Genomic DNA, 26,354 nt, shown 5'->3' on the forward strand with positions numbered 1-26,354 from the left:
GAAACAAGCCCAGCATATGCACGTGTGGGAAAAGAACACCATGGGAGAAAGTTGTGCCGCAAAAATGAAGGGCACCGGAGCGTGGGCAAACCGCGCACACAGGAATGAGGATCGAGATGGGGTAACCTAAGAGGGAGCATCGATATGGAGTAGCCTCTGGGGGAGCATCAGGTTGGATTAGCGATTGTGGGAGAGTGGCCCCAGTCCCCCGGGACGGCCGGGGGTGCCGCAAATCGCACGCCGGTGACGTCGCCCCGGCTTTTTCCCGCAACACCGTGGGGGGCGATTCTGCCTGTTATATGTAGAAGCAGCCGGGGCAGTATGAATGAAGAAAGTGGCGTATTTTTTCACGTAGTGGCCCTGCCCCCAACAGGTAGAAAAGAAGCGTTTCTTCGGAGGTGACACATTGCGTGCACATGTTTTCGTTCGCTGTTGCGTTGGTATATGCTTCTTCACTCGCAAATGCTCTCCTTTTTTTTTTTTTTTTTTCCTTCCAAATGATACAACGCAGGTGATGCTTTTTTTTCCTGTGCTAGCCAATACATAAAGTAGTAACCAAGAAAAAAAAAAAAAAAAAAGCTGCGAACAAATCTCCACAAGGGACTTTTTCCAACCGCGGAGTTACGCCCCTCTCCAAGCATCAGAAATAACGTCGCCGTTGGTCGAGGCACACGTGTAATTCGAGTCAGTCGACATTCACGTAGCTGTCATTTGTTGGGGCTACCACTTTTTGTGGAGTGGCACATATATAGATAAATCCTCCCAAGTGTATGCGCTCATTTGGCCCTTTCCTACACATGAGCGTGTGACCTAGTAGTCTGAAGCAGTGATTGCGACTTCCCCCCCGGTACACGTGCAAGAATAGTGTACGTGATTACACCTTTTGCAGGTGTACGAACAGGCAGGAGGGGGGGAAGCACATTCCCAGGTGTGCGCCATTCACCTATACATTTACACCGGTGAGGCGAAACAATCTGCACGGGTTGTCACTTCCACCCAAAAATAGGCTACTCCTAAATCCAAATGAACGTGAGACCCGCAGTAGTGCTCCTGGTAGTAGCCCTCCTGGGCTGCTTGCTCAAGTGCGGGCAAAGCGTGAAACGGAAGAGGGGACTAAGCGGCAAGCGCAGGGGTCTCCTCAGTAAAAGGCTCAGATACATCAACAGTAAGCTCATAAGCAGGAGGAAGGAAAACTACGTGAAGGTAAAAATGACCGAAAATAAGGTGAAAGGAAAGGACATCATCTACGGGAATGAATGTCGAAACGAGTTGCTACGAGGCATTTTAACGGTGTCAGATGTAGTGAAGCTAACCTTAGGTCCGAGGGGAAGAAACGTTCTTCTTGAGAAGGAATATGGAAGTCCCCTAATAATTAACGACGGAGTGACAATTGCAAAAAACATATCACTAAAGGATAGGAAGAAAAATAATGGAGTTAAGTTAATGCAGGAAAGTACCAACATATCGAATGACAAAGCGGGAGATGGTACAAGCTCGACAGCATTAATGACAGCCACCATTACGAGGAAGGGTATAGACCAAGTTAATAAAAACCACAACCCTATTCCAATACAAAGGGGAATACAGCTAGCCTCCAAAATGATTATAGAAAAGATAAAGTCATTATCTACGCCAATTAAGACGTATAAAGACATTTTAAACATCGCCACTATAGCTAGTAATAATGACACCCACATGGGAAGCATCATCGCCAATGCGTATGACAAGTTGGGAAAAAATGCCGCCATCATTTTAGACGACAATGCTGATATTAATGATAAGCTAGAATTCACAGAAGGGTACAATTTTGACAGGGGAATTATTAACCCTTACCTTCTCTACAATGAAAATAAAGATCACATTGAATATAACAATGTTTCTACGCTGATAACGGATCAGAACATTGACAACATTCAGTCTATTCTACCCATTTTGGAAATCTTCGCGAAGAATAAGCAGCCCCTTTGCATCATCGCCGATGATTTTAGCAATGAGGTGCTTCAGACACTCATCATAAATAAACTCAAGGGCGCCATCAAGGTGGTAAGTTTATAGGTGGTCACGCTGTTACGCTGTTATTCTGTTACGTGGATACCCCTCTCCACATTTACATTGCGTAAAATTTATTAGCCTTTTTTTACGCGCAAAAAATGTGGAGATAGAAAAAAACTGAGAGGGTGCAGAAGTAGAGTAACCCCTAAAGCAGGGTTACCTCTATGGTACCGTCCTCCCACATGGGGGGAAACCTCCGCAGCAGAGTCCTTTTCGTGGGGCACTGTATTCGCGCTATGAGGGGAGTCCCGTATTGCTGTATACTGCATCCCCCCGAACCGCCTACCAAATTGCATGAAAAAATCATCCGCACATTAATGCAACAATAACAACCCCTTTTTGCAGGTCCCCATAAGAGCCCCCTCCTTCGGAGACAGGCGCAAGGACTACCTAAAAGATCTATGTATCGTGACGAACAGCAAATACATAAGCGCGGATGTGGGATTAGACCTAAACAACCTTCACAACAATATGAGTTCCTTCGATAACAACTACCTCACCCTCCTGGGAAGCGCAAACACACTCATTGTGAAGAAAGATAGAACCAGTCTAATCACGAAAGAGGAGTACAAAAACCAGATAGACGACAGGATTAAGGTTTTGAAGAAGGAGCTCGAAGAAACGACGTCCAAATATGACAAGGAAAAATTAAACGAGAGAATAGCTGCCTTGTCAGGTGGTATTGCCAAAATATTAATAGGAGGAAATACAGAAACGGAACAAAAGGAGAGGAAGTTTAAATACGAAGATGCGACGAATGCAGTGAAGAGCGCAATCGACATTGGATACGTCCCAGGAGGAGGAGTCACTTATCTGGAAATAATCAAATCGAACTTCATAAATGAGATACACAAGAAAATTGAAGAGGAACTTCAAAACACAGGGAACCAAGAGGATAAAAAGTATCTAGATCTAGTGGGTAATTTAGAATCCGAAATGGAGCTCCGAAAAATGGGTGCAAACATAGTAGTCAGCAGCTTAGATGTAATTACCAAACAAATAGCTGACAACGCAGGAGTGAATGGAGAAAACGTCGTGAAGATTATTTTAAATTCAAAAGACAAATACGGATTTGGATACGATGTGAATACAAACAAATTTGTGAATATGGTGGAGAATGGAATTATCGACAGCACTAATGTGATCATAAGTGTTATTAAAAATAGCTGTAGTATAGCAAGTATGGTTTTGACCACCGAGTGCATGATGGTGGACAGTGAGAAGAAGGACAAGGGAATCCTCGATTCGAGCATCAACTCGCCCAACTACCTGCAGAAGCATAGACGGGCTGGAGGATACAGCAGAAAACTAGACCATATGGACGATGACGAGGATGAGGACGATCTGGAGGATGAAGATGATGAAGAGGATGAGGATGATGAGGAGGATGAGGAAGACGACGAGGATGACGACGGCGATGAGGATGAGGAGGAAGACGACGGGTACAACTACGATGAGTAGGAAGTGTGTATGTGTGTGTGTGGAGGGATCAGAACGGTGGCTGAAACCGAAGCAAGTGGGAAGCAGACACACATGGTTGCCACAACAGAGAGATCGAAAAAATTAGCAGAACGGACGTGAACGTGAACGTGGCACCTTTGTCTCCCCCGTAAGCAGTTTATTTCCCCTGTCAATTTTTTTTTTTTTTTTTTTTTTTTTTGACCCCTTTAATAAGTAAATGTGTGTGCACGCGCACGCGTAATTGTTCTAGCACTTTTGCATGGCGTGGCCATGTACCTTTTTATTTTTTAAGATAATTAATCTATCCTGCATTATTCCTTGCGTTTAATTCACTCGGTCACGCGTATAACAGCGCGCTGTTTTATCAACCCCGCCGGCCATTCGGGGCGGTATGAATCTCAAAACGGGAAAATTCCACGGCGAATTTGAGCCATCCAAACTTGCTTTTCTTTTTTTTAATTCACTTTTCTTGACTCGATTAGCGCAGCGACGCGAGCGCCCGCAGACCCATTCTATATCGACCAGCGAAACAGCAGCATGTTCTAACCATACGAACGTTGCGTGTCGTGTGTCACTTGTCGAGCATGACCTGTTCGCATACCGCGGCACCCATGTGTATGCCCTCTTACCCCCGAACTGCAGAACGACGCGAGGGAGCAAGTCGCCCCATTTTTGTATGAACCGTTCAGCCAAAATTGAGAAAAAAAAAAAAAAAAAAAAAAAAAAAAAAATAGCCATTTTGTTGAAAAGCACAAAATTTGGCTGACTATTCTTCAGGCATTTTTTTTTTTTTTTTAAACATTTTGAAATTTTGAGAAAATGCAGAATGGGGATATGTGTAAGGAACGATGAAACTCCGCCGTTTGGTTCGATTTGCGGTTCCTTTCGTGGTTCCCTTCCCCAGCGGCCTTCTCCTTTTTTCGTACCTCTGAAATGCGCCTCTTCTTTGCTCTGCACACCTTCCTAATAGCCGCCTTTTCCACGCAACTTGGGCGCTGCTACAGCGGTCTTAACCCCCCTCACCACTGCATAAGTAATTTCACGCTGTCAAAACTGAGCAACAGTTACCACGTAAAAAATGACATAATCAATTATGGCAGATTTAAATATGTGTACACTATTAAGAATCACCCCATCCACCATGTAACGACGAGGATCCTTGATCACCTGAAAAGGGAGTCTTCCTTCTGGGTAGTTTACAGCAAGTGCCCACTGTACCAAAAGAATTTATGCTTTAATGATATTTTGATTAAGAACACAAATGATACCACATCTGCGAGGAATAACTTTTACTTTTCGGACTCCCTTTTGTACATCCCCCAGGCGACGTCTCTCTTTCCCCATGTTTGTCACTTGCTAAGGGGGGAGCAAAAGGGGAGGCACGTTCCACATTGTGGGGGGACACCAAATGGGGGCATACCCACGAACCAAACAGTGATACAAAGTGAATGCACTGTCGAAGAAGCAACGAATGAGGAAGTGCCCCGTCTGTCCTTGCGTGAGCATTGCCAAAATGGGGACATCGAAAAAGATGCAGAGCAAAACGAACAAACTGCAGAGGGAGAGTACCACAACGCGCCGTCACAGCCAGACCGCGGCACAGACAACATCCTCATCATCTCGAACGTTTTCAGAAAAGACAATATTGACAAATTGCACTTTCCATTTTTTAACCAAATGGATATATATATAAAAATAAAAAACGAACTGATAGGTAAGAAGAAACAGCTCCTGTACTTTCTCTGTTCACTGCTAGACTCACTCTTTGGCAAGACACATAAATGGAGGATAAAGAAAGACTCCTTCGATTTTACCAGGAATTCGTTGCAAGCAGAAGTTTATCACAACGGCAAATGGGTTGAAATTTTGGGTTGTGGAATCTTAAAGGAAAAAATTCTCTTTCGAAAATGGAAGCAGTATGATGTGGGTGATTACTTAGCCATAGGGTTAGGGTTGGATAGAATAGCCATGATAGTGTGGGAGGTCAACAGGATACGGGACCTATATTTGTACATTACGAACACGGCAGGGAATACTTTATTAACAAAAAAAACGAACACAGAGGGGGGGGAAAAAGACACGGTTGAAAATATTATTGGGCATGATGACATTCCAGGGGGAGACACAAATGGAGATGCATCAGTTCGAACAAGTGGAGATGTATCTGTTCAAACGAATGGAGATGTATCTGTTCAAACAAATGGGCCAGCATCCCTGAGGGAAGAACCCGTCGGTGATGAAAACATCCTAGTAGATTCCCCCAAGTTGGAGGGAACCCATTTGAGGAACGCATTACTGAACCATTTGTCGAGGAAAAGGGATCCAAATCGACCAAAGAGCGATTTCTTTCTGTACTTTTTAAATTTATATAATATACGACACGAGGAGAGAGATGTTTCCTTTTATGTTAACTCAGAGTGGGACACGGAGCTCTTCACAAAAACGGTTCTTCATTTTGCACCCCCTGTGGGAGGCAATCGTTTGCTCAGGCGGGTTCTACTTCTAGATGTGTTCACCCATAAAGGCTCCAGAAGGACCAGTTACACGTACAAGTTTCTGTACGCCGCGCCGGCAAGCATACGGGTAGGACAGGCGATACAACGCGACACTACTTGGCATAACTCACTACTGTAACCGTTCGTGATGCATACACAAATCGCCTTCGTTTTCCCCTCCTCCTTCTTCAGAATCAGCAGACCTTCAGAGGCTTCGTGAAGGAGCTGCACGAACAGTTGGTGCGCGAGATCGTTCGCATGTTTAACGTGAATATTCGATGAACTCCCTGGGGTGGCATCTGGGTAGTGACATGACACAGACGTTACCTCCTTTGTTTGCTCATTTCCCCACGCTACTCATTCCCTTTATGTTGCCCTCTCCCCGCCGCACGAGGGGATACTTGGCAAAATCCCAGAAGAAGAGAAACTGCTCCAGCCCGCCGAAAATTAAGTACGTCCGCCGTTTGGTGGAACAGTAAAAAAACTTCATGCTCAGGATGCTTCCTACTTTGTTTAAGTGTTCGAAGTGGTAAAAGCTGAGGAATTGGGCGATCCGCTCGGCTTCTAGACTTGTTCCGTTCAGGGTGTTGTTTGTGGTGCCGCCCCCTTCGTTCTGGTCTTCCCCCATGCGTATCTTATACACAAGAATCTCCTTCCGCTTGGTAAAAACAGCCAAGTACGTTTCTTCCCCCACGCAGAGAAAATCGAAAAGAACTATCTTAAACGTTTCTGCCGTATCCACCTTCGTGAACAGTAAATTTTCAGCATGAGCATCCGCATCCCCCCCTTGGGCGAACTCAGGAAAGAGGGAAAGCGCGTTCCTCAGGGAGGTAAAATAAACAGACGTGTTGGAGTGAATGAAGAGGTACCCATCGCCCAGGTAAAAGCGGACAATGCGGTCATCTACATTTATCCTTCGCAATGAAAACGTGAAATGCTGGTCAAAGATTAGAAGCATATTTTTTTCTGAAAAAATAAAAACGTAGCATATTTTTCCATAAATCGTAGATTTGAGAAAATTCTTTTTTCCACAAAATTCGGGCATTGCCTTTTTCAAATAATCCTTTAAGTCTGTCACATGGCTAGTCAGGACGTTGTAAAGAAACAGCGTGTCTTCATTCAGCACTACCAGGTGTGTATCGTAAGGGCTGTTCTGTATAAGATGTGCCATGTGTGTGTTGATCCGGGTATTTTCGTCCTTTTTCTTATTTTTTCCTCCTCCATTTGGAGTTATTCCCCCTGTCCATTCATCTGTGAACTGATTAATCGTGAGAGGGTCCCCAACGGTGAGGTCATCACCGCCAGGAGCAAAATCGACCACCTCCATTTGCTTCCTTGTACTAAACCAACATAAAGAAAAGACTTTCCCATTTTCTCGTATAGGCGGAACGATTACACTTCTCCTTTGAGTATCCACCAAGGAGAAAAAACCAAACTGCAGTTTCTTGTTTACAAAAGCTACGAGTGGTAGGTATGGGTGATTTGTCATATACGTGCAGACGCTCATCCGGTCGGAGTAGAACGGCTTCGTGAGGAACACATTACCGTTTCGATCGTTGCGATTGTTGTTATTGTTGCCGGTGTCCTTGTTGTCCCCTTTCTTTTTTACCTCCAAACAGTACACATTTTCATTTCCGAGGGAAAAAATAACGTTGGTTCGAAGGCAAAGAATATGATAAACCCACACAGACAGGGTAAAAACTTTGTATACGTTTTTTTGCTTGCTTAGTTGGAACAGGCAGAGGAATTTCTCCGCGTCGTACACGTAGGCGTAGTCTTCTCCGTTCAGGATGCACATGGATAAATAAAAGATTCTCTTACATCTGGGGTCATATTTATGGGTAATCTGTTTTTGCTTCAAATTATACCTGTGGATGATTCCCTTATCCCCGCTGGTTATGTAGAGATCGTTGTCCCTTCCGAAGCAAATGCAGGTGTGGCTCTTTTGCTGCTTGGAGTTCTGTGGGTTATTCCCACTGTGCTGAACTTGGGTTGCGCTCCCTTGGACGATGTGTTCTTTCGTGTTATCCACTTGAGTGTTGTCTACCTCTACGCGGAGCACTTCTCCCCCCCGTGATACTTCCCCAATTCTGACGCATCTCTGCGTGGAGAAGGCAAAGTACACCTCGTCGACCCCGTTAAGACAGGCACTGAGGGAGAAAATCACCTCATCGCCCACGTTCACCACAAAAAGGGGCTCATACAAGGGGAAATTGAAAACCAAAATGCAGTCCCTATAGGATAAAAAGACGTTTACATTGCTGCTCAACACAGTGGCTAAATTGTTGTCACCTTCCGTGTTGAAGTAGGCCTTCACGTTGGTCTCGATGAGGTGTATTTTCTCCCCTCTTCTGAAGTTTTTTTTTAGTTTTACTTCCTTCTCTGGGATTAGGAAGTAAACGTTTCCTTCGCTGTCTCCATATATAAGCACGTAGAACATCCGCCGTAGGATTTTGTCCACGCGGCACTGCCCGCAGGGGGCTTCCTCTCCGTTTGGCAGATTATATTTACCTGTGGCCCCGCTGAGCGACTCCTGCAGAACCTCAAAGCAGTATCTGTTCTTGCGCCAAAGCTGCTCTCCCACCTGGTCCAGGTCCACAATCTTGATGCTCCCCTCGTATATGTCTGTCTCCATCTTACTGTAAAGACTGTTGTGCTCACTTATGTGCAAAAAGCTAAACTGCAGTGCCGTCACTTGTATTTTTTCTCGTGTGATTAAGCGAGATTTGTTTGTTACATAGTCGAAGAGGTGTATTTCTTTCTTTTCGTTGTAGAGGAGGAGCTGTCGAGGGGCCGTGTCCAGGGCGTTCCGCATGTTGCAGCTGAGTGAGGGGGTTTCCACCCCGAATGGGGCTGACGATCCGACTTTTGCCCCTCCGTTTGGCCACTTCCCCCCTTTTGCCGCCTCATGGGTCCCTCGCTTGGTATATTGCTGCGTCTCCCCCGTTTCGTGACCCTCCTTCCCCAAAGTGGCCCAAGATATACAAAAAAAAAAAGGATTCCTCCTCGTGCCAAAGAAGGGACCCACCCCCATCACATACTCAATGTTTACATAAAAAACGCATGACACAACCTTCATGTCGCTAAACATACTTACGTTCAAGACCTCATTTTTTACCACTCTCTTTACGATGACACTGTTTTTGTGGACCCCACAGGTTAGGAAATCCACCACACTTACTCTGAATGGACATTTCTTTCCTTCCTCCGGGTAGGGATTCCCCACTTCTGCCGTCCCCTCTTCATGGTGATCAAACGTGAAGTAGGGAATGGGGGGACAAAACTGCCCATTGAACCAAAACAAGGATGGGAAATATAAAATGCTCTTCAGATCGTTTTTTTTTTTGTTCCCTTTAAAAACGAGGTCCTTCTTCTCCAGATGCAAAGCGTACCTCTGTAGGTTTCTCTCCCTTTCGTCCAGCATGTTGCGGGTTCAGCGCAGATGACGTGGTAATAAATTAAGTGGGAAAAAGCGTCATGTGCGCTGAACCCACAACATGCTGGACGAAAGTTGTACACTGTGTACAGAACGGCTGGGCAACATACGCATGGGGACAAAGTTTAAGAGGAAGGGAATTTATTTTTTTCTTCTTCATCGCTTTTTCCACCTTTTTTTTTTTTTCTTCTTTTTTGTAATTTTTTCTGGGCGAGAAAATGTTCCACTTCGGCTCCCCCTTTCCCCCCCGATGGGTGCATATTCGTTTGGCCAAACGGGTGAAGCGCAACCTACCACTAGCAGAATTGAGGGGAAGGAAGCAAAACGGGGATATTTTTTTCCCCCAAGGGGAGAGTAAAATGAAGGAGGTAGAACGGTCCAAGGAGATCTACGCACCGGCATTATTTGCGTGTACATTGGGGAAACCTACCAACGGGCGATGCAACGCATATGTGACCTATGCAGCTTGTGTGTTGCCCGCTCAGGTGCGCCACTGCAGATCACCCCCGCGAGGGAGTGAACGCACAGAGGTGGATGACCAGAACGAACAAGAAACATTGCTGCTTCCTCTATCCCGCTATCCCCATCATTTCGTTGCCACCCGAAGGAAACAACTTTACACTCAAGGAAAAAAAAAAAAAAGTCTACCCTTTTTTGGAAAGTGTCCCCTTCTCCGTTGAAGAATTAAACGCGTTTTGACAACCTCCGCTTGTAAATTGCAATTAATCGCAGAGCATGTTAGTAGCTCTCCCACGAGAAATTATCTCCGGGCGGAAGCTAAGCTGAACGTTGGAAAAAGGAGGGGATACCTGCACAATTGCATGTATACGCAGGTGGGCCTAATTAGCAAAAAGGAATGATCTTCCGAACGTAGCCGAGGCTAAACGTATGCAAGGAGGAAAGTAGCATAGTCACGTCTAGGCACCCGCGCGGGCAGGCACTTCTTCCCTCCTGCATGCCAATCGGCATCTTCCCAAATAGCGGTGATGATACACGGGGGTAGTGGGGTGTACACTTATACCCTCCCCTGACACAGCTCTGCTTTTTTTTTTTATTTTCGATTTTTTTAAATTTAATCAGTTTCCTTTTTTCTTTAAATTTAATTAAAAAAAAAAAAACCGCACAGGTGTTGCATGAATATACAATACAGGTGCATCATGCATACACGTAACAACAGCACAGCCGCAAGCACGCGGGGGGGGGCACGCAAAATTAGACTGCCTCACAATTTTGTGACTTCAAAAGAATGCACACAGAGGTATATCAGGTGGGGTAATAATAAAAATAAATAAACAAATAAATAAGAATAAATAGGAATGAATAGATAAGTACACACATGGATACTTATATGCAGCTGAATGAATAGGGGGAGGATAAGACATCACTCTCAAACTTCAAAAAAAAAAGGAAAAAATGAAAAAAAAAAGAATTTTCAAATGTCAACCTCGGCAGGGTCATCAATCAATAAATCAACCGATCAGAGTAAGGTGTGTTTTGTGTTGTGTGTCGTCGTCTTGTGCGTCTCATATTCACAAATGGGGACTAAACAAGTTTCGACTTTCGAATGAAAAAAAAAAAAAAATGAGGGGTGGAGAAAAATCATACCAAAGGTAACAATTATATTTTTGTTGTTACTATATGTGTGACTCGTTGGGTACACAATTGGGATATGCCAAAATGGCATTGGCCATTCAAATGTGGAGAGGAGTCAATCCTCTGTTCTTAATTAAAATCCGCTCCGCTGAAAAAGGGCAGGAGGGATAAATCAGAAGAAGTTAACGTAATTGTCCGAAAAACTTTGCTCGTTGTCGACACGTGAGGACTGGAAAGGGTAATTTAAAAAACCTTTATTTGCATCCTCTTCGCTCATTTTTAAATCGTAGTCAGCCACTGCGGAAGCTGCACCATCCCCTGTTTCTCTCAGTTTGTCTTCCTTGTTTACCTCGCAAAAGTTACCCTCATCATACTTTCCAAAGGTGCTGTTCATTGGGTTAGCATCCATATACAATTTAGGGGTCATGGTGTTCCGGTAAAGGGAAGAGGTCGTGTTGATCATGCCGTTGTTGCCAACTGAGTTGGTCGTGGAGTTTCCAGATGAGTTAGCCAACCCGTTCGCCGCAGAAGTGCCTATGCCATTCTCTGATGTTTCCATACCCCCACTGCAATTATTACTCAAAGTGGCTTCTCCCAAAATAGCTGAGCTGCTATTATGCCCGCTATTTCCACTTGTGCTCAAATTTAAATGCAAGCTACTCTTATTACCAGTGGTGGCCGTAGAAGTGGTATGAGTCAGCATTCCACCTCCGCTAGAACTACCATAATAGTTGTACAAACTTTTGGGGTTCTCTTCACAGAAGTAGTTGTTAAATCCCTCAGACAGGATCATCCCCGTGTCATCATCAACATCCACTCCGAAGGCATTTCCAACTTGATTATTCTTACTAAGACTGGAATTCGAGTTCGCAAATTCCTTTTCACGTAAATTTATTTCGTCGTTGAAGTTTTTTACCTCTGCATCTTCTGCGTCTGCCGCTTCTGCCTGCTCATCTTCCTCTCCGTTCATGCGGTAGCTGGGCTCATGGTTCACGTTCTTAAAGGGCAGCTTATCGTACGTATCGAACTTATCATACTTATCATAACTATCATACTTATCGTAGTTATCATACTTATCATACTTATCATACTTGTTGTAGCTTTCAAACTTGTCAAAGCTGTCGAATTTTTCGAAGCTTGCAAATTTGTCGAACTTTTCAAAGTCACGAGCCTTGGCGCCCCCGCTTAGGAACTCTTCGCTCATGCAACTGCTTAACTCGTTTAACCGCTTCTCATTATTCGTGTGTCTATTATTCAGTTGGTGGAATTCTTCGTACACATTCCCACTGTTGTGGTCACTACCATTGTTCACAGATATTTGGTCGTTGTTCTTCTCGTCGAACTCCATGTCGATGTCGTTAATGAAGTCTATGTTGATCAGATTTTTAAAGTCCTCCTTCATATCATCGTTTTGGTTGCCATACTTTTGGCTAGCCAAATCGGATTCGTACTTATTACTATGGCAGTTGGCGCTGCTGCTGTCGTTACCACTTACATTGTTCGACTTCAGAGACTCTTCGCCCCCTACCCTTCCGTGAGAGAAACCCATCAGCCCGTTGCTGTTGTTCATAATGCTGTTGCTACAACTGTTGCTGCAGCTATTGTTTAGGTTGTTCTCTGAATACGCGCTTCCTCCACCAAAACTTCCCATGCCCATGTAGGAATTTTTAAATCCACGCAAATAATTTTTCTCCTTGGTGAATGTGGCTGTGTCCAGATGTGCACTGCTGGTCGAGAAGGGGTTCAAATTGGTGGTCCCGTTTTGTGTCCCCCTAGTCGAATTATTATTACTGTTGTTGTTGCTATGCTGTGTGTTGTGAACTGTATTCACCATGATGCTGCTGCTTCCGTAATTGTGACTTCCTATACCGTTGCTACCAATGGTGCCTCCGTTCACTCCGTGTGCACCGTTAAGGTCGTTTAATCCATTCACGTTGGCCGTACTTCCACCGCTACCATTGAAGGCGTAAAAATGGTCATTCAGTGAATTCATGTTTCCGTTGGAGTTATTCGAGAAGGATGCGTAGTGCGTCTGCTTCTTTAGGGTGTAACTTCCATTGGTGAGAAAATCCTTGTTCATGGCATGCATGCCGTTATGGCTGTTGCTATTGCTGTTGCCGAGGAACTTGGAGCTGGACAGAAAAGACCCTCCGACTACTTCTCCCCCAGAGGTGCCACCCATTCCCACGCAACTACCTTTGTTGTTCACGTTCCTGCCGCTCTTCGTAGGATACAAAATTTTCGAAGCGCTCGTGGACGTGCACATGGTGTTGTTATGGTTAATGGGGTAACTCGGTTTTCCGCTCCCTCCTTTGTTACTGAGGCCGCCGCTGTGCATCCATCCGCTGGAGTAGTGGTTGAAGGTATCGCTGTTGAGGGGTGTTCCTAAGTGGTTTCCTATGTGGTTTCCTGAGTGGTTTGCTAAGTGACTTCCCATGGGACTGCCATAGTGCCCACTCACGCTGCTCCCCATGCCGCCATTCCCACTTGAGAATCCACTTCCCATGTGGGTGCCTCCTAGGAAGGTTCTTCCATCATCTCTCACATTATTACCGCCATTCTTCCCCCCCATATAAACTCCGTGCTGCACGTTTCCGCTAGCTCCGCTAACCCTGTTAAGCATTCCATTGGGCATCATCAGTGCGGTGGCTGTGGTGGTGCTGCTACTGGTGTTGTGGTGCCCCGAGAAGGGGTAAGGTGCATGAACGCCGCTGTTCATCATGCCATTTCCCGCGCCGTTCAGGTAGCTACTACTGGTGCCGATACCCCCCATGATGCTCGTCGTGCCTGTAGAAATGCCACCTCCATAGCCACCAAAACTGCTCAGGCCTCCATAAGAAGCGGTACTCGTGGCGTTCACGCCTAGGGACATATTCCCGTTGTGAAGGTCGTCCACGTGGGATGGATTTCCACCCACGCCATGCATAACCCCTGAGTTGAACTCACCACCCATGGGTCCCATAATGCCCTTCATCTTGGAAAAACTCTTTCCCTGATCAGCGTTCTTTTTCAAGCTAAAATGAGTACTTTCATTGTAGTGCTGCTGCGGGTCCGTTACTACCATCCCTATAGCACCTGCTGCAGTGGGAACACCCGCCACAGAAGCGGCCGCAGAAGTAGCAGCTGTAGTCCCCCCACTGTTATTGTGTACCATGATATGCTTGTTAAACGCATCGTAGTGCAGGTTGACTTTTTCCATCTTGGAAGTGGTGCTATTTCCATCCTCACACAGATTATAATTGTCCTTAAATAGAAACAAGTCTTGATAATTTTTGCTAATCTTTTTGATCTTTTTAAACTCCGACGCAGAGGATCTAGGAACAGCTCTCTCAATTCGAAGGTCCCTCACGGAAATGCTGCTTCTCAGGGGGATGTTGAAAAAATTAAACATGTCCTCCTTCCACTTATCAGGGGTGTTTTTGTAAGCCCTTAAAAATTTGTTCATGCAAGCTAGCGTTCTAAACTTTATTTTAATATGAGATCCTTTAGGGGGGTGAAAATATATATTATCTATCTCTTCATATCCCATTAGCTTAAGAATGTAGAGCATTTGCTCCTTTGCTTCTATATATTCGGCTAGCTTATTCCTCTCGGCTGAGTTTTTTGGCAACTCCAATGGGTACTGGCATCGGGCGCTTTTCGGAACCCACGAAATGTATACCATCATATCGCTGAAGTAGTCATTCGACGAACTGTTCCCCTGCGTGTTTTTTCCACTTCGGCTTCCGTTACCACTTCCATTTGCACTGCCACTGCCTGCGTTTTCATAAGGTGCCTTCTTCGAGGGGGCGCCTTCCTTATCACTCTGCGCCACTACATCGCTGCTATCATTTTCGTTACCAATAACCTTCTTTTTCACATTTTTATCACGCACCTTTTTATCCAAAACGGATGTATCCGTTAAGCAAGTCGACAGACTAACCTGCGTTTCGTTCATGTCCTTCCGGAAGTAGTTGAATGTCTTCTTGTTTAAGCTGAGTTTATTGATTTTACTGGTTTTGTTGCTCCCATTGCTTAATGATCTGAAATTCGTTTTGTTGGGCAATTCTTGGTGCAGATGATTCGACTGTAGTCGTTCATGCAGGTGCTTATGCTTATCGTCTTTCTCACCCAATTCCTCCGTCTCCCGCTTGACATCGACGTAGTCTTTGTTCTCCACTAAAGCCATTCCCATTTTGGTGTTTACTCCGTTTATACACAGCTTCGTGTCCCTCTGGAAGGCCTTATCGCTGTACGATCCGTGCATTAAGCCACTACTATTGCCGGCCGTATTCACAGCATTATCTACACCACCGTTACGCTCATTCGTTGTGATTAGGAAATGTAAAATGGTATTCATAGAGTTTAGTCTCTTCAAGAGGGAGCTCATTTGATTCTTGCACTTCTCACCCTTCTGAACAATTAGGCGCATGGTGGAAAAAACTTCCTCCACAAAGCGGATAATGTGCTTTTTACAAAACAGCAGGAAGAGCAAGCTCATGTTTCTGTTCTTTAGCAAATTCTCTTCCAACGCGCTGTGATCATAATTGTCGTTACTCATTTTTTGTTCCACGTATTGATGAAAGGATTTCTTCACTTGACTTACCATTCCTTGGTCGAGCTGCTGGGCGGTCGCTTCCTGGCTCTTCTCCGATTCTTGGCGCGACTGTTCACCAGACTGTTTATCAGACTGTTTATCAGACTGTTCAGCGGACTGCTTATCAGACTGTTTTCCAGCCTGTTCATCATCACCGCCCCAACTCACCAGCGTTGCTTTCACCTCCTGTTCGCACCCTTTAAGGTAATCCGACACGATGCTGTGATTCTCCTTAAACTTCTCTATCTCCCTTTTTATGAGTTTTTTCATGTCTTTATTTTTCAATTTTGTCGACTCTAGACGGTCCAGAAGCGTGTGATACAGCTCTTCGTAGAGAAATAACAGATCCCCGTTCAACTCATCACTGTACAGCTCTTCATTTTTTTTTATTTGCTTAATTAGTTCCTGTACTTTGGCTAGCTCCCCATCGCATGGACTTTTCATCAAGGGGTCCTCATTGGAGTTTCCGCTTCCACGATCGGAGGGGGCACCCTTCCCCCTGTTGCTTCCACTATTGTTGCTCGTATAACCATCTCCTTCCTTAGCGGAGTCCGAAGCATTGGTTGGCTTTTCCTTGTTCCCTACATCTCCCTTGCTATTCGCTTTCTTCCCGTTTTTACAAGAAACGGGTTCACTTGTTCCCTTTTCAATCTCATCTTGGGGGTTCTTTTTATCGGAGCTTTTCTCCACCCGTTGGACAGTTTCGCCCGTCTTGCCAATTTCTTCGCTACCGTCTTTTCCTTCTTTCACCCCTTTCTTGGGCTCTTTCTTTAGGCCCTTCTTACCACGGCCTCTCTCACTCTTTGCGGCGGGATCCGCTTTTCCCTCCTTCTTTGCATCACCATCGCGACTTGCCTCGTCCGTTCCTTTTTTCACGTCCCCCTTCTGGTCGGTACCATTACACTCATTTGGTTCCTTCAAGTTACCACTTTTTTTTTCTTCCACCTTCTGATCAACCTTCTTCAGGCTATTAAATCGGTCTATCAAACTGAATAGGTAACCACCGGCACCTCCACTGGTCCCAGCCGCTGCGGTCGCTCCGGCGCTCTTGCAGCTGCTGTTGCTCCCTTTACCTCCCTTTCCATTTACAGCTGGCGCATCATCTTTCGACTTCACTGGGGTCGACTTCTTCGAGCATTTATCATCTTGTCGATCATTCATTTCCTGGGGAATTTCCTCCATGTTCTCCAGTATTCACGTGAGAGGGCAGCAGCAGTGCAAGGGGGGCTGGAAGATCTTGATACGAAAAAATCGCTGATGCGATGGTTAAGTTTTTTTTTTTTTTTTTGAATTTTTTAATTAATTATTTTATTTTATTCTTATTTTTAATTTTTACTACTTAGGTGCGAAAATGTGCGCACACTACTGTGTAAACGTATTAAAAAAATAAATACATGCAATTTGTGATAAGGCAAAATGGAGGTTCGTCCTTCCACTTGGCGTTCCATTTAATGGCTCACAAGGAACGTTCCATGCAGTGGTGAAGGAATATCAAAGTGGTGCCAATTCAAAAGAAAATTCATAAAAAGGGTATGGAGGTTGAATACACTCGCGTGGACGTGGAGTAGCCGAGTATGTGTATTCAGGGGGGAGAGTAATAAACAGGCGAAAAAAGTGACTAACGGGTGGACGATAAAACGGGAACCCGGGTTCTTGCGTCCACAAATGAAAAATTATACACCTCAAAGGGGTGGGAAAAAAAAAAAGTGAAATTCAGTGACATAAAATATCGAATGAGACATAAAACCACAGCGCTCCAAAGGAACTCTCTCTCTGCAGAAGAAATACGACTATATGTGCTCGCGGATGTGTATGCACATGTAAGTGAATGTATATAAATATATATATGTGTGCTTATGCTACACCACAGGGGTAAGTGGCGAGAAGAGATGAACGCTGGCGCAACAACTGCTGCATGGTATGTGTGGTCTCACACAGGTGGGTGTACAAACGTGGAGGATCAAACAACAAGCGTGGGTTGCATATGACGCGATCCCCCAAAAAAAGAAAAGGGGTGGACAGGCGGGTGTGGACAAGCGGGCGTGGACAAGTTGCCAAGAGGCACACACAATACATAAGGGGGGCGAATCGAAGATCATAAAAAATATGCGGCTCACGTTAACTGGAAATGTTAACTGCACATGCTAAATGGAAATGCCAACTGGCAACGTTAACTGTCATTATGGCGTGAAGAAAACACTCATTTAATTAACAACACACGCAGTGCGAAGAAGGCGCACATAAAAAGGGAAGTGAAAATCAAATTATAAGGGGAAGTGAAATTGCAAATGCATAAAGTTGGCAGAACTCAGCACATTTTTTTTTTTTTTTTTCACACACGGGATAATAATCCTACATGGGAGGGGGTGGGATGTATTCGACTTGGTCTACTTTTCCATGCCTATTTTGCTCCTCGCAATTTGGGGCCTATATAGGCTAGCTATTTTTTTTCTCTCTCAAGAAAAAAAAAAAAAAAAAAAAAAAAAATACGCACTCAAAAAAACTGCAAAAAGGTGGGATGGGTGTTAAAAAAAAAAAAAAAAAAAAAAACAGTTAAGGTGGTAGATGAACAGATGCACTGCTAAGGTGAAACGAATTGGACGACGCGGAGGCAATAATGCATTATCTCTCACTCGTGTGAAATACTCCACGTCCATCGGGTGCATGTGCGAAGGAACATATATGTATACTAAAAAGGAAACTCGGGAAAATGCAAAGGAATGTTGGGAAAAGGGGAGAATAACAAATGATAAAAAAGTGGGGGGGATGTTGCAATCAATGCGTCATTAAAAAAAAAAAAAAATACTGGTGAGTAGATAAATAAGCATATGTTTTTGCAAGCTCATGTGTAATACATCAAATTAAATCATACATGGAGGAGGTGCATACAGTTACACCCACCAATATTCATACACATGTGCTTGCTACCTATGTACAACTCTTTATTACATTTGTTCCTTCAATAAGATAACAATGACCCGCACGCCAGTGTACACGGTGATCAGGCGTGCAAATGTGAAGGGGCTAGCGATAATGGAACCACGAATGGAACATGTTAACATGTATATGTATACACGTGTGTATACACATGCAATCGCGCAGACATGGACGCATGCAAAGAAAAAATATATATATAATAATCCGTTTAATTCAACTACTCATATGCATATACAGCATATCTCAAAAAAAAAGCCAACAATGTAGTTGCCCCCAATGGAGGAATATAACATGGTATCATATAAAAACGCGGGAACAAGTCGCCAAAAGCATAAGACTTAAATCGTAAGCATTCAACACGGTTCTTTGCCTGGGAGTTCACGCACGTATTTAAGTGGGGGCATGTGCAAGTAGGCAAGTACATATATATATCATTTGCACATGTATGCTATGCGCCTACGCATGGGCATACATATAGAAACAAACTAAGGCCCGCTTGCTAGCTCGTGCTGCGCTTTGGAGAAAGCCGGCAGCTTCTCATAAACATAAAAACAAGGGCACGGGCATACACAAGCACTCAGAGGTACATCCTTCACACGCGCCGGCTTTCGCTTCGGCTTCCACTTGCGCATTCCCCTTTTGCCTGTTCATACGGCTGCTTAACGCTGCAATTTAGCATCACGTAAGTTGGGGAATTCACAATTCTGCTTGTTCAAAACAGGCTACGCAACGGCGAAAGCTGCGAACGCGGCAAACTTGGCAAAGGAAGCTAACTTAGCAAACGTGACTAATTTGGCAAACATGACTAATTCGGCAAGCGTGGCTAATTTGGCTAACGTACATACATCTAAACATTGGGAGAGTTACGTAAGCTCTATCAAATGAATCAAACTCGAGATGTTAAAATGAGTAGGTTTTTTATTTCCTTTCTAACATCGATAAATAAATAAATAAATTGCAAACGAAAAATGAAGAATACATACCAACATATAAATATCTAAAACTACATGTATATAACATGATAGAAAAAATAAAAACCAACTGGGATTATTACATAAGCACTGCGAAAAGGGAGGGAAGAATATGATTCATAAGAAAGAGTTTGCATACGCACAGTACGCATGGAAAGTGATGGGGACAATATAGTATGCACGTAATGGAAATAGGAAAACATGTATATAAAACTTCGCATTAACTTTCACGTGCACCTCACATTATATATGTATACAGTGCTCACAAGCCTGTACCGCTTGTCACCTCATGGGGGGGGTGGTACCTTGTTCAAATATGTACATGGATTAAAACGCAAAAACTGGCAAATGGGTAAAAAGAAAAACATAAGGGGGAGGGGAAAGAAAATTACATCACAAGAGTATCAACCCAAATTTCAACACTTCAAAAAAAAAAAAAAAAAAAAAAAAAAAAAAGGGCTAAGAATTCCCCCGCGGACGGAACTAAGAGAAAAAAATTAAAATAGCAATTATCACCCTTTGTTGCTACAGCACAAACATATATATTCCTACATGTGAGAGTAATGTGACGTTTGCAAAAAATGAACATACTCCTATAATATGCATGTGACGCGGAGTATACATTTATATATATTTGCACCCTCCCTCTCACGTGTTGGCATATATTATACCTCGGATGCATACCACCATCCTTTTTAATTCGTGCATAAGCATATAATCGTATGGTACAGAAGGGAAACTCAAATAGGGTGGGGGGGTGATGATTCCCTGCATCGCCGGTCCTCGGCGGGCTTGCGCTTGCATACCGCAACATAACAATGACGTACCGTCGCATATGATAGATTCCCAGATAAGTCAATTCGGAATGTGAGAACAGGTATAAGAAGAGAAAAAAAAAAAATTTACAAGCACGCTATTTTCTCGCAGGATGCAATTAAACCCGTAATTTTTTTACGCTGAACTCAGCACCAAATAAAAAAAAAATTAAAATTACACATTAAGATGGGAGTATATAGTAGCACTACCACCTACACTTTATTTTGCTACTTTGTCGCTATGGGTTTTTTCTTTTTTTTCAATACGAATCGTGTGAGCTGCGCATATAGGGGTATACATATAAATAAAATATACTTAAATATATATGCTTTTTGTTTTCATACGCCCCGTGCTGGGTTGCATGTGCTCTATGCTATTCACCCCCCACTGATAAGCTGGGGCCCCTACACATGCCCACCGACGCGTAGATATCGACGCCCCAATTTGCGCCTAGGCATGGTCAACCCCATATGCATATACATATATATAAATATGTATGCACCTCACATTTAGAGATAGATAAAAGCACTATGGGGACCGAGGCTGCATGTATATATTGTTACCTCAGCACCAGCATATAAACAACGTATGCTTACACGGTTACGCACATTTGCCGCATATGGGCTTATCCCTTTATACGTTACCAGGTCGGGGGGGCCCATTCTCAAAATGGAAGAGGAGGTGCCCCCTTTTTTTTTTTTTTTCTTTTACCGCGTAGCTTTTCCATCGCGGACGGAATGAGAGGTATTTAATCCATTTGCTGCGAATTGCAATTCCGCTCTATGGGAAATTAATAGAGCTTTTATAAAAATATGTATAGTCAAATGTAGGGGGATTATAATAAATGTAGGATTTTTTTTTTTTTTCACGTCGGGGGGCTGCCGAAGGAGCAAACGAGCGCGGCAATTACAGGAGCGGGAGAAAGCAACTAACAGGGGGATGCCCGTGCAAGCGTTTGCGGGTGGAAGGCGCATAGATATATTTACATATAAATGCATATACGTGTACATGCACATATACATACATTTTAGCACATTTATATGTAATGTACTTTTGCAAGTTTGCTTTTATATATTTGCATGAGCACTTGTGGGATAAAGAGTACACTTGCCTTCGGCGTGAATCCCACATTTTCACATGTCACCTTGACAGAAAATTTCTCCCGACGCGCATTTTCCCGCGGGGGAAGGGTATGGCGGACGTAGATAAGTGTATATGTATGTATCTATTGGCCTAAACACATTGGACAAATGTGCATACGTATGTAACTCCACCACTTATTTTTGCGCATGTGCGTAACCTTTGCGTTTTCTCCTTTTCGCCAAATACGAGGTGCCGATTGTCAGAGGAGAGTCAGTTTTCCTACGTAAGTGGTCACTGCAAGGCGAAAAGCAGTAAGAAAGCAGATTTGTAAGCATACGTGCGTATAATGCAAAATTATGCATACACATAAAATTCGTATGCCTATTGCATTCCCCTTAAGCGGAGAAATTCATATATTTACTACCCATTGACATACATTCATGTGAGTATGTCGGCGTTGAGGCGGAAAGTACTCCGCGAGGAGAGCTTTGCCAAAGGTTCTATGCCATGGATGGGACAATCGCGCATACAAGCATACGAGCGTACGAACACGCGGCACGGAAAACGGGAAGATGGAAATTATCCCACTATGATCGCGTGACGCTTGCGAAAACGCCATATAATACGATCAAACGCATACGTACTGTAGAAACAAAGAAAGGGTATTTTCCGCGCAGCAGGGAATATACACATGCGTGCGTTGCGTGGCGCATACGTGTGTCTACCCGCTGTGCCGCACGCATCATGACCCTTAGGAGGAACGGAACCCCTATCCTCTGCCGCGCCATTCTGTGAGATCGGGAATTCTCCACTGAAAGAGGATTGGGGAGAATAGAAAAAAAGAAAATATTCAGTTCTCACAATTTAGCGCGATTTTCGCATTTCCTTTTTTTTTTTTCTTCTCATGTGGAATGGCAACAAACGAAACAATACGTAGCAATGGCAAGGTAGCGAAAAAAAAAAGAAAAAAAAAGGAAAAGAAAAAGAGAAGAAGAAAAAAAAATTTCGTCTTCCTGGCAAGGGACGAAGAGAGTTGTTCGTTCATATTCCGCTCGTCAAAAATTCCAGTCGCTCGATTTGAGAGGTTTTATCTCCGTTTTAGTACACCTAGACCATTTCCGTTCGATTGGTAGTTTTTTTTTTTTTTTTTTCTTTTTTTCATGTGTATAGTCGCTCAGTTTTTACGTTTTCTTTACTCCATGCCACATTTCCCGTCATGCTTAGAACAACGCATGAACAGTGTTGAAAAGAAGAAGGATGCATGACTGTGTGTGACGGAGATTGTTTAAGGGTAAAGAGAGGCAGCACGATGAAGTAACGGCAGAACGAAGCATGTATGCACAAACACAAATGTAGTAGTGACGCATGTGTATATACACGCACAAGCGTGAATGAACTTGGGGGAATTTTTTTCTGTTTTTTTTTTTTTTTTTTTTTTTTGTCTGTGCCATTTGTGTAATAAGTTTAAAGGAGGCCATGTTTTCACGATGAGCATTCAATGGGTTCGTTGCAAACACGCCAACTGAGGTGCACATCGCAAGGCGCACGTCGAAAGTTTGTTAACAAATAAGGGTTTAATTCCGGTTTTGCGTAACATGCAGGAAAAATCAAACAAATTTAACTTGACAAGAATGAAAAACTAAAATACGGATAGAGGTAAAACAAAGGGGGGAAAGAAGTATATGTATGTATATATATAACATATACATGTATATATATGTGTATATATACTAGTAAGAACAAATGGACGCGTGGAAAGATGCACATATATGCGCATACACATGTGTAACTCTCGTGTACACATCTGCCCTCATGGCAAGAAAATTCGACGCATACAGGAAGTAACAATGTGTTAAGTAAAGGGCTAATTTTACCACTGTGCCAAAAAAGAACCCCAAAGGGGCGATTTGCACATACAACACACATAGCCCCATACGCTATAAGGGAAAGCGGATGAGGTTCTTGTAAATGGGAACCATCCATCTTTCGCCCTCCCGGCGACGTTATGCAATAAACAAAACGATGGATTTAACAAGGAAGAATCCAAAAAAGACGAAGAGAGGAAGGAAGAAAACTTTTAAATTTGGAATTACAGAGGAGGTAATTTTTTTTTTTTTTGTTTTTTAGAACCCAAATGGTTAACACAAAATTGCGTAAAAAAAATTAGTAAATAAAAATACGCCAATCAGGTTAGCAGCGCAAAAGCAAAAAGCGCTACACGTACGTTTTCCAAACAGGAAAATCAATCACCTGGAAGATTGCTCCCCCATTTTTATCTTTTAAAAGGACTTAAGAATTGCGAGCAGTTGGCGTGAGTGACACTCTGGCAGCCTGAGCTGTGCATCACTTTTTTTTTTTCTTTTTGGACAATTCTTTTTTGACAATTTTTTGGGCAATTTCTCTTGACATTTTCTTTTGACACGTTTTTTGTGACAAATTTATATTAGAGCATTTTTTTCCTTTTTGGACAATTTTTTTTTTTGCAATTTTTTTCTGTGACAAATTTATATATTCGGGTATTTTTTTTTTGGACAATTCTTTTTTTTTGACAAATTTATATTAGGGCAATTCTTTTTTTTACTAACATTATACTTGCAATTCCCTGTGACAAATTTATATTAGGGCATTCTTTATTTTTTTGACAAATTTATTAAGTTAAGAAAAGTTATGGATGTAAAAATTTGTGCAAAAAAATTAATGAACATTTTAGATGTTCAAGAAAAAAATTTCCCAACACGTCCATTAACTGAGAAAAAAATCTTCTTAACTTATATTGATTACACATGAACATAACACTTCCATACAATACAGAAAAAAAAAAATTGGAAAAAATACGAAGTAGTACAAATATTGTAGCATATTAAGAATATCGCTTAATACAAAAAAGGTGAAATATTATTCCCATATGTGACTTCTATTTATATGCCTTTATAACTGTCATGTCAAATATTTTGCAACAGGCTGTCCAAATAAATTTCTTTATTGCACACATTTTCTTCCCTTTTACATTCCTCAAACAAAACAACGCCAAGATTAACATCCACAATTTGACAATGCATTGTTTCTGCTTAAAGAAGTGCTTCTGAGGGAACACCTTCCTTAGAAACAAACTCTTCTTCCTTACACCCGGAATCTGAAATTTGAGTTCGTTCCTTAGGAAAATTTTCCTCCTCAGAAACCTGAACCTGGAACCATAAAAAAGAACATTGAAACCTGTTCCTTAGGAACAAAGTCTTCCCTCCCTAAACCCCGGAATCTGAACTTGGAACCTCTATCTTGGAAACATCATCCTTAGAAACAAAGTCTTCCTCCCTAAACCCGGAATCTAAACTTGGAACATGTTTCATAGGAATAATTTCTTCTTTCATGAATTCGCTCTCCATAAATTCTCGAACCAAAATTTCAAAAAAGTCTTCCTTCGTCGAATGCAGGTCCCCTTTTTGACATTCGTCTAAGACTTCTAAATGAATATCAATAATGGTGCGGTGACCAACACGGCGGGCGGCACGCTCCCTTTTCCTCCTTCTCACTGGAGCAGATCTTGGTTTTCTGCGTTTTTTTACTAAGGTATATTCATGTGGGCCATCTGCCTGGTCTTCCACATGAGCAAGGAATTGTTCTCCTAAGGAAGGAGGAGCAGACACTTGATGTGCTCTTCTGTGACGTTTTCTTCTTTTACCGAGGAAGAAATACTGCAGAGAATAAAAAGGAAAGGGTTGTTAGGGGTGGTAGGATAGTGGAAGGAAGCTTGTTTTGGTGGTTGGTGGTAGATAGGTTGTTAGGTTGTGGTAGATGGGTTGTTAGGTTGTGGTAGATGGGTTGTTAGGTTGTGGTAGATGGGTTGTTAGGTTGTGGTAGATGGGTTGTTAGGTTGTGGTAGATGGGTTGTTAGGTGGGTGGTAAGTGGGTTGTTAGGTGGGTGGTAAGTGGGTTGTTAGGTGGGTGGTAAGTGGGTTGTTAGGTGGGTGGTAAGTGGGTTGTTAGGGGTGGTAGGAAGGAAGGTTGTTAAGGTGCTCTTTTAGATTGTGAAATTTTATTATTAAAAGAGTAATTATCATTATAGAACATTTATAATTTGCTCATTTAAAGAGAAAAAAATATATTCTTCTTTTTTTTACCTTCCAAAGGTAGTAAGTCATAGTTGTTATTCCAATTATAGCAGGAATTGTAGGAAGGTAAGGAAGCAAAGGATCAACGAAATTCACTTCCTTAATTGAGGCTGTTGGCATTGCCTTAGGTGGATTTAGCAGCTTTGGAGCAGGTCCCCGATTATTCAGCTTAGTTATTGTATCTGATACCCCTTGAACTTCTTGTGTATGTCCTGTTGTGGAGGATGCTGGATTCCCTTTAGGACCCTGTGCTCCTCCTTCAGGAGGTGAATGACCACCTGTCTGAGGTTTCTGTGGGTCAACTTGAACAGCATTATCATTACTTTTTGGGTCAAGAACTCCATTAGCTCCTTTCTCACCTGAAGCACCTGTACCAATTCCTGCTCCATCTTGTCCACTTTTCCCTGACTGCTCTTCTGTACCTGCCTTAGCAGTATCTGCAACTAAATTAAGAGAGGGAAGGTAAGACTGAAGTATAGTCAACAATAGTAACATACATAGTACTTCTACTTAGGGGGGGTGCACCCATCTTTCTGTGAATTTGTGAATTCTTTTTGGAAGGGCCTTTTCCTTTATTTCTCTCACTCTTTATTCCTATGATTCTTACCTTGAGTGTTTTCATTCCCAGTGGCATCGGTGGAACCTGGTTCAGAAGAACCGGGACTTTGAGTGGATGTATTACCAGTACTTGGAGGTTGGAGGTTTGTATGTGTAGGAGGAACGATAGGGTCTGAAGACGGTTTAGTTATGTCTTTCGTTAGTTCAATAGTAGCTATATTACTACCTGCGGCACCAACAGGACCACTCTTACCGGTGGCTTCTTGG

General features: G+C 43.1%; 5 protein-coding genes across 5 annotated transcripts; 2 read left to right on the plus strand and 3 right to left on the minus strand.

Moving 5' to 3' along the window:
- Positions 1-1,023: 1,023 nt before the first annotated feature.
- On the plus strand, positions 1,024-3,513 carry PCOAH_00053570 (Chaperonin cpn60; the record flags this gene model as incomplete). The annotated part of the gene is made up of 2 exons (XM_020062137.1): positions 1,024-2,043; positions 2,398-3,513. The coding sequence occupies 2 exons, from the start codon at positions 1,024-1,026 to the stop codon at positions 3,511-3,513; spliced, it is 2,136 nt and encodes a 711-aa protein (XP_019917657.1).
- A 933-nt stretch (positions 3,514-4,446) lies between these two features.
- On the plus strand, positions 4,447-6,290 carry PCOAH_00053580 (Uncharacterized protein; the record flags this gene model as incomplete). Its single annotated transcript, XM_020062138.1, has 2 exons — positions 4,447-6,096; positions 6,201-6,290. 2 exons carry the CDS (start codon positions 4,447-4,449, stop codon positions 6,288-6,290), a joined length of 1,740 nt encoding a protein of 579 aa, XP_019917762.1.
- Positions 6,291-6,348: 58 nt separating this feature from the next.
- On the minus strand, positions 6,349-9,432 carry PCOAH_00053590 (Uncharacterized protein; the record flags this gene model as incomplete). The annotated part of the gene is made up of 1 exon (XM_020062139.1): positions 6,349-9,432. One exon carries the CDS (start codon positions 9,430-9,432, stop codon positions 6,349-6,351), a length of 3,084 nt encoding a protein of 1,027 aa, XP_019917645.1.
- Positions 9,433-11,209: 1,777 nt separating this feature from the next.
- PCOAH_00053600 (Asparagine-rich protein) lies at positions 11,210-16,795 on the minus strand (the record flags this gene model as incomplete). The annotated part of the gene is made up of 1 exon (XM_020062140.1): positions 11,210-16,795. One exon carries the CDS (start codon positions 16,793-16,795, stop codon positions 11,210-11,212), a length of 5,586 nt encoding a protein of 1,861 aa, XP_019917505.1.
- A 7,867-nt stretch (positions 16,796-24,662) lies between these two features.
- PCOAH_00053610 (SICA antigen) lies at positions 24,663-25,559 on the minus strand (the record flags this gene model as incomplete). The annotated part of the gene is made up of 2 exons (XM_020062141.1): positions 24,663-25,112; positions 25,539-25,559. The coding sequence occupies 2 exons, from the start codon at positions 25,557-25,559 to the stop codon at positions 24,663-24,665; spliced, it is 471 nt and encodes a 156-aa protein (XP_019917648.1).
- Positions 25,560-26,354: the final 795 nt, after the last annotated feature.

This window comes from Plasmodium coatneyi, chromosome 14 (assembly GCF_001680005.1).
Source record: "Plasmodium coatneyi strain Hackeri chromosome 14, complete sequence".
In the NCBI taxonomy this organism is placed as follows: domain Eukaryota; phylum Apicomplexa; class Aconoidasida; order Haemosporida; family Plasmodiidae; genus Plasmodium; species Plasmodium coatneyi.